Source organism: Thunnus maccoyii, chromosome 1 (genome assembly GCF_910596095.1).
Source record: "Thunnus maccoyii chromosome 1, fThuMac1.1, whole genome shotgun sequence".
In the NCBI taxonomy this organism is placed as follows: Eukaryota; Metazoa; Chordata; class Actinopteri; order Scombriformes; family Scombridae; genus Thunnus; species Thunnus maccoyii.
Window position 1 is genome coordinate 1,442,501 of NC_056533.1, and position 15,524 is coordinate 1,458,024.

At 39.4% G+C, this 15,524-nt stretch overlaps 1 protein-coding gene across 3 annotated transcripts in view; it reads left to right on the plus strand.

The window, feature by feature from the left end:
* The window catches only part of lrrk1 (leucine-rich repeat kinase 1), a 163,360-nt gene that overhangs the window by 70,228 nt on the left and 77,608 nt on the right, over nucleotides 1–15,524 (plus strand). For all 3 annotated transcript variants that reach the window (XM_042419403.1, XM_042419388.1, XM_042419395.1), the window contains 5 exons: nucleotides 436–548; nucleotides 2,872–3,086; nucleotides 12,235–12,399; nucleotides 13,750–13,922; nucleotides 14,147–14,267. In XM_042419403.1, coding sequence (XP_042275337.1) covers nucleotides 436–548; nucleotides 2,872–3,086; nucleotides 12,235–12,399; nucleotides 13,750–13,922; nucleotides 14,147–14,267 — 787 coding nt within the window. The remainder of the gene's footprint in view (nucleotides 1–435; nucleotides 549–2,871; nucleotides 3,087–12,234; nucleotides 12,400–13,749; nucleotides 13,923–14,146; nucleotides 14,268–15,524) is intronic.

Below are 15,524 nucleotides of genomic sequence, written 5' to 3' on the forward strand. Positions count from 1 at the left end.
AGAACAAATTTTAACTAAAGGTATACATTTTCTTTGGTTGGCCACCCAGAAAAATTCAGCCCCCGGGAACCACCGCTGGGTATGGGATCAGTCCTCCTGCTGCAGCTGTTTGCAGCTGTTTTATACAAGGAGCAAATTGCTCCGCTCTCACACAGTCCCTCAGAATGATATAATTGTTCAAGAAGTCATGGATTCACATTTTCCAGTTGCTGCCAAACAACACTTTGGCAGCAGATCCGAGTGGTTCTCAAAGTGGGGTTTAGGGACCCTTGTGGGCTTCTCCCAATGAAGATCATGAGATCTAGTTAATTGTATTTATTAAAATTGGGAACCATTTGATTAGTTAAGTTAATCAAAACTGACAAAGCCATTTGGATGGTAGGTAGGTTTGAGCATCCTGTCTGACCCATGTTTTTCTCCCCTGTCTGGAAACAGTAATCCTGGAATCCGGGAGCTTCCAGCAGAGCTCGGTCAGCTCTCCAACCTGTGGCAGCTGGACATCGAAGATCTCCCCATTACTAATGTCCCCCAGGAAGTAAGAAAAGAAGGTACTGTACTGTACAATTCACTATTTGGGTAATTTGGCTTTGGGTCATTATTATAGCTTGGGCCATCATTTCTATCAGATATGATAAAACTGTACTCATCAAGTTAAGAGCTGCAATCTGGGAACACTATGACATCACTAAAAAGAAGCACAACATATGGTAGGAAATGGGGCAAGAAACACAAGCAGTCAGATGATCAGAAAGGTTGCAAACAAACCACCAGTTTATCCAGATTATCTAAAGCACTTTATTTGGAGGTGAGACTGAAAGTGAGTGCACCTGAAATGTTGTTAGTAGTCGGTCATTGTGCAGGAAAACTATGTACACACAACAACAGTGAGTACAGTGGGTCAAAGTTGAAGCAGGAAGTGGGTCTGTAAACTGTGATGGATGTTGACAACAGACTGTTTGGGGAATCATTGTTACTATTCACCTGTGTTTTCTCTTATAAATAAATTAGTCACGTGGAAGTTTGTTTACAACCTGTCAGATCATCTGTGCACTTGTATTTCTTGACGTTTCTTACTTCATTTTTGCCACTTTAGTCAGTTTCATCTGTAACAATGCTTTTATGTAATTCATACTTGATTATAGTTATTGTATAAAATCTTAATTTGCAAAGTGATTAGTAATTACAGCAGTCAGGTAAATGTAGTGGAGTGAAAATCAAAAACTGTACATTTTCCTGAAATGTAGGGGGCAGAAGTATGAAGTAGTATAAAAATGTAAATACTCAAGTGGAGTAAGTAAAAAGTGAACTTAAGTACAGTACTTGGGTAAATGTAATGGTGTATTTGGTTTGTTGCAGTGGTGGCACCTGTCTGTAGTTTCTTGGTAATTAGAAACTATAGACAGGTATTTCCTGTGTTTCTTTCTTTCTTTCTTTCTTTCTTTCTTTCTTTCTTTCTTTTTTATTACGTCACTTAAACCCTAAATTTGACCCCTTAAACATGCTCAAAAATTCACCAAATTTGGCACGCACATCAGGCCACGGTCCGTAGGAATGTCGTGAGGAGATCAAAACTCAATTATTTGTCTCATCAAGACCTACAAATTATACACTGTCACCCCTGAGCTAAAGCTAACAGGAAGTCTGCAATTAGCCTTTCAAAATATCTCCTCCAAGGGTGTTAATGGTATCGTCTTCAAACTTCCATAAATGACTTATGACACTGTGCTGAAAAAAAAAACATCACATCAAATGTACCCCTTACAATGTAAAACAATGGGGGAGGCATGGACTTTGTGTCAAACAGAGGCTTCTGACATCTAAACTATAAGTCTGACCACTTTTAAACCTGTATCAATGGATTCGCCATGAAATTTCCTACTAAAATACATGATTTTTAATGTAATTTTTGGCCAAAGTCATAGGATTTATGAGGAGATTTCACAAGAAGAATACTCAAACATTCTCCTCTCCAACTGAGAGAGGGAGAGAGAGAATAGGAGGGGTGGGGGTGGGGGGGGGGGGGGGGGCGGTTGAGCCGAAAGGTCTATAAAGGTACAGTACATTATATACAAACTTTGTATGAAGTTTAGTGTTATTATCATTTATTTTACAATAATTATAGATTTTATATGTATAATTCAGTAGTGGGGATGACCTATGAGGGGAAGGGAAAAAATGGAGTGAGGGTGACAGTTAAGTGATAAAGTGCTGTAGAAAAATAACATCAAAATTAAAATTTGTAGCTCTGTACTGCAGTTTTTCCTTTATTAGGGCCCAAGCACCTAGTGATTCGCTCACACTCTCCATTCAAATATATGAGTATTTTTCTGTGTCCAGTTGCAGTTACTTATTGTCTCTACACATCTGACAGTACACATTTCAATCAAACTTTGACCAGGTCATGTGGGTTAAAAGTCTTTACTTTTCTAAAAATAGACTTGATGAAAATTAGGAAATTAATTTGTTTTACACACAAACTCATCAAGAGTTTTCAATTTACTATTTGAAATTCAAGTGAATGGACCCAAAACTGATAAGACTGCTGGCCTGAAAACGTCTACATGACAATATTCCATCAATGATGCAAACTGGCTGAATAGCGCCCCCTACAAAATTTCAGGGAAGCAGCCCCAGCAGCAGGCAAAATAGTGGACAAAGGAAGTGATGTTGATCTCCTTCTTGCACTGTCTGAAAACAGCCAAGGTCTGAAGACATCTACATGCCTGTGACAGAAGGCTTTCGATTGCACCGCAGCCTGACGTGCGCGGAGGCGCGAGGGCCCGTTCAACGCCCGTTCAGCGTTGCAACTTTAATTGGTGTTGTAATTTCCAACATCCCTAAAAACAAATGTTGACCTCTCTGGTTTGTCAGGTCCTGCATCTGTCCTGGCTTTCCTCCGAGCACACCTTCGAAAGGCAGAGCCCTGTAAACTGCTGAAGATGCTTGTCATCGGTCCACCAAGGCAGGGGAAGACGACCCTTCTGGAGGCTCTACAGACCGGCAGGGCATCCCCCTTCACCCCAGCAGAATGCAGTATCTCTACCTCGACCTGGGAGCTGGACAAACCCAACGGAGGCAAAAACAGTGTGAGGGAAAACACACACAGCACATATACTGTACATTCAATTTACACAAACTGTTCTTGGGCTAGATTTTAGGCCATAGAGATAGCTTTTTTTCAAGAACTCCAATTAATACAATACAGTTCCCTTGACTTTTAGTAACTACAGTCCTGCTCCTCAAGACTGCATAATTAGGGACCGAGCCCAAAGGGCAAAGGCCCTATTGTATTTCATGTGTTTATTTCTTTCTTCTTCTTTTATTATTCCGCTACTTCAGACCGAAATTTGACCCCCTAAAGATGCTCAAAAACTCACCAAATTTGGCGCGCACATCAGGTCTGGTGAAATATTTGATAAAATGTAAAAATTAACCCAAAAGTGCCAAAATGTGCTTTCTAGCGCCACCTATGTAACTAAAATAGCCGCCACGGCCCATAGGAATGTCATAGAGAGATTAAACCAAAAAAACCAAAACTCAATTATTCGTATCATCAAGACCTACAAATCGGACACTGACACCCCTGAGCTAAATCCAACAGGAAGTCTGCAATTAGCCCGTCAAGATAAGACTTTTCCTCAATTTTGGCTCCTGAACAAACACTATCTCCTCCGAGGGCATTAATAGTATCGGCTTCAACCTTTAATACATGACTTATGACACTGTGCTGAAAAAAAGTTGTTAAAAACTTTGTAATAACTCAAACAGTTTGGATTTTATAAGCTGACATTTCCAGTGCAACATCACCCTTACAATGTAAAACAATGGGGAGGCATGAACTTTGTGTCAAACAGAGGCCTCTGACATCTAAACTATAAGTCTGACCACTTTTAAACCTGTATCAATGGATTCGCCACAAACATTTCCTACTAAAATATGACTTTTAATGTAAGATTTGGCCAAAGTCATGGGATTTATGAGGAGATTTCACAAGAAGAATACTCTCCAGCTGCTCCTGGTGATGTCACTCCCTCAGTGCTGTGAAACATTCTGCAATACACACTCATTATAAAATCACAGGAGGAGCAAGAAAAGACTTTAAAACTCAGACTCTAATATCTCAAAAACAGTAAAAGATAGAAAAAACATGTAAATTCAAGATTTGTAGGTCAAAGTCTCGTGACTCATTTACAGTTCAAATGAAGTCTGTATCTAAAACTATGTGGAAGCAGTAAATGTTCAAAAAGGTGTGGGTTCGCTCACACTCTCCATTCAAATATATGAGTATTTTTCTGTGTCCAGCTGCAGTTACTTATTGTCTCTACACACCTGACAGTACACATGTCAATCAAACTTTGACCAGGTCTTGTGGGTTAAAAGTCTTTACTTTTCTAAAAATAGACTTGATGAAAGGAATTAGGAAATTAATTTGTTTTACACACAAACTCATCAAGAGTTTTCAATTTACTAATTGAAATTCAAGTGAATGGGCCCAAAACTTGCATAATTTTTATGACACAGGTGTGAGCAAGACAGACATGTCTCACCCTTCAGAAAATTCTTATTCTCACACCGTTGACATTTGATGTTTCGCCATGACAGAGGAAGTTGCTATAACTTTATTGTAAATGCTCCAGTCTGCACCAAACTTTACATGTTTGATATGACTCCCGGCCTGAACACGTCTACATGACAATATTCCATCAGTGATGCAAACTGGCTGAATGGCGCCCCCTACAAAATTTCAGGGAAGCAGCCCCAGCAGCAGGCAAAATAGTGGACAAAGGAAGTGATGTTTATCTCCTTCTTGCACTGTCTGAAAACAGCCCAGGTCTGACGACATCTACATGCCTGTGACAGAAACCCTTCGATTGCACCGCAGCCTGACTTGCGCGAAGGCACGAGGGCCCGTTCATCACTGCTTGGAGTTTTAATTTATTAAGCCCTTTGATTTATGTTTGAGTTGGGAGGAGCACAGATGGTTATTAGCAATAATTCATAACTATCAAAGATAATTATTTATTATTAAAATTAATAAAATTATTAATATGAATTAATGATAAGAGGGAACCACCCAGAAACCGGGACCAATAACCAGACAGTGAGTAGTAGTAGTCTCATAAAAGAGTACACTTAGAATGCTAATATCTGAGGGATATCAACATTCACAGGTGAACGAAGAAGGTTTGAGTTCGAGTTCTGACTCTCTCAATCAGCCTCTTATCACAATAAGTAAACATAATAATCACAGAAGACTTCTTTTTAACCTCAGCAAGAATGAACAAAGTAACAAATGCTTCAGTTGCCAAATCATTGTACTGCAATTGGCACTACCTAAGCAAACATACATAGAACAACTGTACACAGTTAAAGTCGTGTGCAGGCGGATGCGCGCGTGTGTGTGTGTGTGTGGGTTACAAGATGGCAGGCGTGATCTGGGATGATGACGTCACGCGAGAATCAAGATGGCAGACTTGAATATGGGAGTCACATCATGCAAGAGTCAAAATGGCGGACATGACTACAGGAGGAAGTCACGTCACGTGAGAATAAAATGGCGGATGTGACCATGGTGTTTTGGTTAGAGACAATGGCAAGATAGTGCCAGCCAGAAGTCGGCGACTCTGCAATCAGCCAATTCAGTGTGTGTGTTATCAAATACACGTGTCTGGTAGTAATATGGCGAGGGGCAGACTGTCGCTGTGTCCAAAGTTATCTACCCATCAGAGGTGTAAAGAGATGCAAGTGGTTGTGTGTGTAAATGGACTGCACTTATGTAACCTCTGTGTGTATGTATATATATGTGTGTGTGTTTCTTTCCCTCTCTCACTATACATACATATATATATATATATATATATATATATAGTGAGAGAGGGAAAGAAAGAAACACCGTCTCACAAAGGAGGAGAGGGCAGCTGTTGTTGCTTTGTTTCCGTGCATACGGATGGCAGTCTGTAAAGCACAGTGTCAAACTAACCTGCTTTCTCACTCATGGTGGCACAATGCATAACGGTGGGCACTGCTGGGCATGGTAGGAGATGGAGTCTGTGAGCGCAGCCTTTTGGCACTGCTTCTTTGTTTCAGAGATTGAAGGACAGGATTCAGAATTTACAAGTAGGCCTGCCTTTGTCTGACCACATGGTTGAGGCCCAATATTTATATGGCTTTTTGATTCAGAAATGAAACAGACTGCACTGTACTGACTGCATTTCCAACTGAAATTAAATTAGTCATCTCTTTTGGCATCAAAAATCAAAGGGATTTTAAGCCAAACAGTGTGGCTCTGTGGATAGCAATTTTGGTCTGACGGTCCATCACTTTGGTCCAGACTATTGGATGGATTGCCATTGTATTTTGTACAAACATTCATGGTCCCTAGACAATGAATCCTAATGACTTAAGTGATCCCCAGACTTTTCACTAGAGCCACTATAAGGTTGACATTTTTGGTTTTGTGTGTCTACTGAATGGATTGCTATCACATTTGGAACACATTCATATTCACCTCAAGATGAATTGCAATCACCTTTTTAATCTTTTCATCTAGTACTATCTATCATCTAAGGTCAACATGTTAATTTGTCCAAAACATGAGTGTATAACCAGTGTCGTTCCCATCAGCCTCAACTGTACTTTGTATAATTTGTGTAAGTCTAATTAGTACATTAGCATTCTAACATGCTAAGATGGTGAATGCGGGAAACATTACTTGCTAAACATAAGTATGTTGGCATTGTAACTGAGCATTTTAGCAAACTAATGTCAGAATTTAGCTAAATACAGTCTCAAGCTAGCACAGCTGTAGACTCATAGTCTTGTTACAGGAGGGGCCAGGTTAAAGTGTTTGTCAGCTGAGCCAGCAGACTGAACTGACAAGACCACCAAGACACAATGTAAACAAACTTTTAGTAGATGTAGTTAACACGCAAAGAATATGCAGTTTTTTGTTAGCAGTGGTGTTGAAAAATAAGAATCACACCATTTAGCATGTAAACTAACCAATGCTGATATTTGCATGTGTGTTTTTGGCTGGACTGGCCACGGATCAGTCCTATAATCACAGTTGCGAATGAGTGAGTAAGTGACTTCACCATTGGTTGGCTGGCTGAGTGTTGGAGTTTCCCCACTGGCCATTGCTTATGGAGGTTCTTTTGTACCTCTGTGAGCAACAGAATAGGTTTACAATCAAAAAATAGATTTTAGAGCAAAACTATCAACACTGCAATCACAAATGTTTTATTGCAAATAAAATAAATTTGTGATTAAAATGCAAATCAAAAATTGTTGTTTGCAAATTCAGAGTTTTGTGCGTGGATTCAAAAGTTTTGTTTGCAAATCCAAAGGTTTTCCTTGCTGTTGAGCTGAATCTTGTGGGCGGGACCTGAACTGAAAGATGTAAGACACGTCTCTGTTGGCCAGTGTTGATCAGAGCAACATCTTGGCAACATCCACAGTTAGTAAACAAGAGGGGGAGTTTTGAAGTCCATGGAGAAGACAGAAAATCAGTGTGCAGGTATGTTTACACATAACTTCCGTCTTAGTAATAGCAAGAATGTTATGTTTGAACTGGTGCATGTAGATTGCTTTTGTTTAACAATCTGTGATATTGTAATGGGTTAAAAAATACATATTTTTTTGTCAGCCTGTAGCTGCTAGCTTAGCTTAATTAGCTTGTCACTCGCTCGTCATGGGGACAGCCCACTGGGCTGAGGGCACATTATTCCAAAAGTAAAAAATGTCCCATTAGACTGAAAGCCCATAGTCCGAAGGCGCATCCCACAAACAAAAGCCCACTGCTCCGAAGACCTATTGCTCCGAAAATACACATTCTGGAGTTGGAGTTCAGTGACTGCCGGTGTTACACCGTTTTTGGTGACCCATCAGATTCTGTGACCTGCAGTGTGGGAAGAAGTACTCAGATCCTTTACTTGAGTAAAAGTTTCAATACCGCAATGTAAAAATACTCCATTACGTAAATTAAGTAAAAATCCTGCACTTAAAATTCTACTTAAGTAAGAGTCAAGAAGTATTACCAGCTAAATTTACTCACTTAACTCACTAAACTTACTTAAGTAGGATTTAAAATGCAGGATATTTACTTGTAGCATTATTACATTGTGGTATTGATACTTTTACATAAGAATCTTAGTACTTCGTCCAGCATTGCAGGTCAGGAATCTGATGGGTTGATGACAAAATAAAATCTATTTTTAAGCCATTACAACATCACAGATCGTTAAACAAAAACAATCTACATGCACTAGTTGAAAGATAACATTCTTGCTATTACTAAGACAGAAGTTATGTGTAAACATACCTGCACATTGACTTTCTGTCTTCTCCGCTCCCACTGTATTCTCAAACTCCCTCTCGTTTACTAACTGTGGATATTGTTGTGGATATTATTCTCAAACAAAACTTTTGGATTTGCAAACAAAAGTTTTTGAGTGGCATTTTAATCACAAATTTATTTTACTTTTTTGATAGCTATGTCGATAGTTTTGTTCTCAAATCTATTTTTTGATTGCAAACCTATTCTGTTTGATTGCACAATAAAGACATAGAAGTACCTCCATAGTCGCTCTTTCAAAATGAATCGGTGCGAGATGATGGAAGTGGAGGACAGCACCGCGACACAGAGTGAAGTCAGCTAAAATCCTGTTTTAATTAAAGCTGCAAGCAGCGATGAATGGGCCCTCGTGCCCCATGCATATTGGGCTGTGATGTGGTCGGTGGGTCTGCACATGGACTTCTTCATACGCAGGCGTTTTTTGGATAGTGCATGAAGTGATGAAGCTATTTGTAGCTAGAAAAAATCCACAAAGTAACAAACAGACCTGCAAAATAAAGACATGTTGTAGTTTATGTTGTTGAGAACATACTATGTAATATCATGCAAACCTGATGATGTGTGTTGTAAAGTAGACTTCCTGTGCACAGTAGGTGGCACTATGAGAAACAGGCAATATGGAAGCATAGTGAGTTTTTGTCTAAAACAAATTAATTTCCTATTTTTTCCTGGTCTATTTTTAGAAAAGGAAAGACTTTTAACCCACATGGCCTGGTCAAAGTTTGATTGACATGTGTACTGTCAGGTGTGTAGAGACAATAAGTAACTGCAGCTGGACACAGAAAAATACTCATATATGTGAATGGAGAGTGTGAGCGAACCCACACCTTTTTGAACATTTACTGCTTCCACATAGTTTTAGATACAGACTTCATTTGAACTTTAAATGAGTCACGAGCCTTTGACCTACAAATCTTGATTATACATGTTTTTTCTATCTTTTATTGTTTTTGAGATATTAGAGTCTGAGTTTTAAAGTCTTTTCTTGCTCCTCCTGTGATTTTATAATGAGTGTGTATTGCAGAATGTTTCACAGCACTGAGGGAGTGACATCACCAGGAGCAGTTGGAGAGGAGTTCACTTCTGGTGAAATCTCCACATAAATCCCATTACTTTGGCCAAATATTACATTAAAAATCATGTATTTTAGTAGGAAATTTCGTGGCGAATCCATTGATACAGGTTTGAAAGTGGTCAGACTTATAGTTTAGACGTCAGAAGCCTCTGTTTGACACAAAGGCTATGCCTCCCCCATTGTTTTACATTGTAAGGGGTACATTTGATGTGATGTGACACTGCAACTTTCAGGGCTTATTAAATCCAAACCATTTGAGTTATTACAAAGTTTTTAACAACTTTTTTTCAGCACAGTGTCATAAATCATCTATCAAAGTTTGAAGCCGATACCATTAACTCCCTCGGAGGAGATAGCGTTTGTTCGGGAACCAAAATTGAGGAAAAGTCTTATTTTGAAAAGCTAATTGCGGACTTCCTGTTGGATTTAGCTCAGGGGTGTCAGCATATGATTTGTAGGTCTTGATGAGACAAATAATTCTGTTTTGGTTTGATCTCTCTATGACATTCCTATGGGCCGTGGCGGCTATTTTAGTTACATGGGTGGCACTAGAGAGCACATTTTGGCAATTTGGGGGTTAATTTTTATATTTTATCATATTTTTCACCACACCTAATGTGCGAGCCAAATTTGGGGAGTTTTTGAGCATGTTTAAGGGGTCAAATTTAGGGTTTAAGTGACATGATAATAAAGAAAGAAAGAAACAAACAAACAAACAAATACACAAAATACAAGAGGGCCTTTGTCCTTTTGGCTTCGGCCCTAAAAAGACACACCAGCATCTCTACCATCTCCTCCTCTACCGTCCACTGTGATTGACTCTCCAGCTGGCAGCGTGATCAGCAGCCGGCAGGAGATGCTTTGCAGAGCTTTTCGATTTTATAACTGAACTAATATCAGGATGTAAACTTTTTATTTCTCTGACATTTCCACATCACAAACAATGAACAACAACAAGTTTTGCTGGTAAAACGTGTGACTCATGTAGGCTGTTACATCAGTTTAGTGTAGGTGCACTTGCTTTAACTTTGATAACTGGGCAGAGATAAGCCTCCTGAATTTGCACCCAAAATGCTTTCAAAACTTTCATTTCCACTGTAGCCTCCATGATCATCGACCAGGAAAGAGGCAGAAAGAAGTTGCATAGGGGCATGAAGGAGAGCACACAGTTAAAGTACCCCAAATAACCATCACTCTGACAAAACACTCAATGCAGAGTGAAAAACAAGAGACATCCACTGAGTGAAACAGATAAAAGAGCAGGGGGAGTTCTAAGTTCTCTTCTCTTTCAAATCAAACATCCCAAGATATGAGTGGAAAGTATTGTTCTTGCAACCGTATTTAGGCTATAACTTTTTTTTTTTCTTTTTACTCAACTTAGCTTAACCATGTCATGTGATATGCTACTTCAGTACATTTTACCAGCAAATATTACTGGGACCACTACAGATAATTGCAGATGAACATTTAATATCCAGGAATTCACATTTTAGACGCTACCACTGACTATCCTTGTAACACATTGGCCACAATTTCACACATGTGATAAAGATACAGTACATGCCTTGGTTTCATTAAGAGTACTCCACCAATTCAGCATTGCACTTCTACAACATTGTTGGACTCACGATGGAGTTTGAAATAAAAATGATAAAAATCAATGCAGTATTCCATACATTTGTCGTTATTAGTGGTATAACAGATCATAATTGACCCATGATCTGTACGGATCGCCCCTCACGGTTCGGCATGCATGTGAACCGCAGATTAATTGCAAAAATACAAAGTAAATAAACCACTGTAAGTACACGTCATGGACAGACAGCGCGTTGCTAGCAGGAATTTTGAAGAGCAACGACCAAACCAGCATTTAACGGGTCCAAAGTGACATCTGCAGGTATGTTTACACGCTGTTTAATGTGCTGCAGCTGAGCAGCTAATTAGCTATCTAGCTGCTAAGTGACCTTAGTGGTGCACTTTTCCCCAGTGAATATTTGTTTGGTGGCTCATTCAACAAACTAAGCTGCAGGACAAGATGTGTGTTCATGTTTGTAAGTTATCAAGTTTTGATGATGTGGACACAGGCTGTTGTTTCATTCACTACCATGTTTAAAAGAGGAAGGTATCATGCCGCATATTGCAATTTATTTTAACAATTGAGCATTGAATATTTTATATATTTTAAGATTTTATTTAAACATTGGACACCTTGAATGTCCATCATGGGCAAAAGTTCCTTGCTGTAAGTGTTTTACAGAACATATGGAAAGCAAAGTTGTTTTTTTGGGAGGTTTTTTGGGGTTTTTTGCTTATCCGAAAAATGAGCCGATCCGTGACTCAAATCCATGATACAACACAAACCATGAGTTTTGTGATCCGTTACACCCCTAGTCGTCAAAACCTGGCACCTACAATGCAACTCAACCACTGAGTGACATCACTTTATTTATCTATTTATCAGACTTCATACTGCGCCCTTTTTTTTTCTTTTTTACATATGCAGTAGTACTCTTGATATGCAAGAAGAGCTGGAGTTCACCTTTATCCCAGGGTCCCATGCGCTGAAGGGACATCTCTCTAGTTATATACTTTTGGGTATATTTATCCAAGTTTTCAGATAGGAGATGGACAGTAGAGTTGAATGGAATTTAATTTGTGGTGCTCACAGCATTGAAAAATTACATTACAAAAAGTCAACAGGAACACCTCTTTACAGAAACAGTATCCCATTTTCATAATGACTACTTTGTCGTCAGATCTGTCTGCTGGAAACTTCTTGACTCGGCTCTTTTCTAATTACACACAGAAGGACTCTGTGACATTCAACATTTGGGACATTGGAGGTCAAGCCAGCATGTCCACAGTGAATCAGTGTTTCTTCACTGATAAAGCCCTGTATGTGGTGATCTGGAACCTGGCTCTGGGAGAGGAGGCTGTGGCCAACCTGCAGACATGGCTGCTTAACATAGAGGTGACATTTAGCTCACACACACACACACACACACACACACACACACACACACATACACACATTTCTGTAGACCCACTGAGAGTTTGGTTCCCGCTGTACTTTAGTGTGAGTGGGTCAGAAAGTGAAGGGTGTGACTGTGAATCATCAGTGCTAAACAAGAGATGGTGTTTGTGTTTCCAGAGGGAGCTTTAAAGGGATCACACAACTCGAACACAGTAAGATGGATGTCATTTAATGAAAGTGTTATGCCGTGGAAGATGTTGAAACTGTTAACATCATTTCAGCGAAATGCTTTAGTGAAGCCTAATTACTAACCTGTAACATTCAATAACATTCCCTTTGTTTCCTGCTGATTAGTTGGTCACTTTACAGCATTAATCTGTTAAATGACACTGTCGCACCAGTGGGACACTTCTGTAACTTTGGTTGAGGATCAGTTATACTCATTGTGACTTTTTGGTTGTAAAATTTAGAAGAGTGACCATTCAAATGAGACCAGGGTTATTACTGTAATCAAAAGGGTAGAAGCACAATAACCTCTTTATTTTGGTACAATATTTTCAGGTTTATGCACAAATATGGGACTGCCTGGTAAGAAGTTAATGTCTTGATTTGTTTCAGAAGCTAACTTCCAGTTGTAACTTTGTCCTTTGAATTTTTTCCTTGCCAACATGATCTTGATGCAATTCTGTCAGTTTGGCTCCCAGTCCCATTTTAATTCCAAGTTAAAATATTGGACCCACCTCACCCGCAGGGTGCTGAGGTTCACTTAAAAACATTCTACAGAGTCAACTAAAGAGCAAAAAGGAATAAGACACAGTATTTATCAAGCAAGTCCACTCCACTGACAGTGAAGTAAAGGTGTAATGCAGCTCTCCAGTGATCACATGATTAATTACATGTATGCTCAGAGAGCAAAAGCCAATCAGATGCAAGGTTTTACATAAATCTGACACATTGTTCATTAAAATGTATTTGTCTTTTTGCAAAAGTGAGTTTTATTTATATAAAAATATTAAATTAAATGTAAACCAAAAAATATGAAATAGAAAAAATAGAATATGTAATATAATGTAATAAAGAGAATCTAATACCACATTTATGTGCAGACAAGTAAGATGGAAAGAGAGAAGTTAATAATCAGCCTTATTCATGTTATTCAAACTCCTGCGAAATGTGAAAAAATAGTGTAATAGAGAAAACTAGCAATCAGACATTGAGTTAAGATTTTTTTTGGGTCAACCACCTGCTTCCAAGGTCAAGAATGAACTTTGAAGCTCATGATATACAAAGCTGACCAACCGTTCATATTCAATGAATACATTAGTTGATGTATGTTGTGGCTTATAGGCGCGAGCACCCAACTCTGCAGTCTTAGTTGTGGGAACACATCTGGATCTCATCGACAGCAAGTTTCGCACTGAGAGACTGGCCACACTGAGAGCTTACATCCTGGCTCTGTGCCGATCCCCATCAGGAGCTCGAGCCACTGGTTACCCTGACATCACCTGGAAACACTTGCAGTAAGCGCACATTGTACATTTTATTGTTTTTTTATATTGATAAATATCAGTTGCACTGTTTACCTGAGCCTCATGCCAGCTGTGGCAGTGCCACCACTGGCCTTACAAACATCTGTTATTGTAACCATAGAGTATATTGTGTGTGTGTGTGTGTGTGTGTGTGTGTGTGTGTGTGTGTGTGTGCGCGTGTGCGCGTGTGCGCGTGTATGTGTCTTGGTACTCAGTGAAGTGTCCTGTAAAACCCTGGAGGGTTTGGATGGGCTGAAGAAGGTGCTCTACCAGGTGGCTTTCTCCATGAAAGACAGCAGCAGTTCCACCTGTGGCAGTAAACTGCTGGGCAGACTGGTGAGTGAGGCAGTGTGGCAGGTGATGTGCTCTACATGATGCGTGGGGGTGGGGGGGGTTCACAAAACAAGGAGTAGAGCTTGAGAACAAAGCATTCTTGAAACAACCCATCCAATAGAGTTTGAAATAGTTTAATAAGCATAAGATGTAGGAGGAGCGTCTCAACTCACACAGCAGACACTTTTTTAACCAATAGCTATAATATTAACAATACAATTACGTTAATTCAGAATCATAGTAATTCTCACTAGAATTTCAGTGGATTTTACTGTGTAGATAGAAGATAGATTCAGATTTATAAAACACGAGTAGAATGTGGATTACTATATTCACAGTATTTGTGTGTGCTCAGTACAGTGTTTATATTATTATAATGTTCAGTGAGCTACTAAGCATTAAGTAACAGTAACTGTAAACAGATTACAAACAGTTAAATCATTTCAGAATCGACCATCACCCCTAATAATGAATGTTCAAGGTTCAAATGCCTTATTTGCCATCTGCACGGAGCAACACTGGGTCAAACTGGGCAATGAAATTCTTAGAACAAGACTACTCTGGCAAACTACTAAACTGATAAACATGCAATAATAAAGGATAAGGTGAAGAGTTAAAAGAGTTAAAAAACAAATAAATAATAATAATAGTTAAAACTGAAATGTATTGTTTCTGCTAATTCAGCTCAAGTGTGAGAGGCTTGATAGCCTGGAGGTAGAAACTGTCTCTGAAGCTGCAGGTTAGAGTGATAAGTCAGAGTGCATCTGTAAATGTTTGTGGACTTGCCAAACTTTTTTAGTCTTCTGAGAGAGAAGAGGAGTTGGGGGACATGTCCTTGTAAACAGTCCAGCTGAGGTCATCCGTAATATGCATGCTAAGGAACTTGAAACTGCTTACCCTTCCAACTTCATATCCACTGATGTATTAGGGAGCATGGTCGCTCTCCTTCAGCTTCCTGTAATTTAATATTATCTCTTTGGTTTTTGTTGATGTTGTCATGACACCAGTTTATGAGGACTTCATCTTCATGCTGATAAGCAGACTTGCTGTAAAGCAGAGGGCTGAGCACTCAGCTCTGGGAGCACCTGTGCTCAGGGTCAGTGAGGAGGAGGTGCAGCTGCCAATTTGCACCACCTGATGCCAAGCTCTGTCAATGAAAAGTATCCTGACGCAGGTTTTGCTCTTGTCCAGGTGGGAGAGGTTGAAGATGTCACAGAAGGCTGATGTTAGTTGATTCGTTTGAGCTCTGAGGGCTTTGTA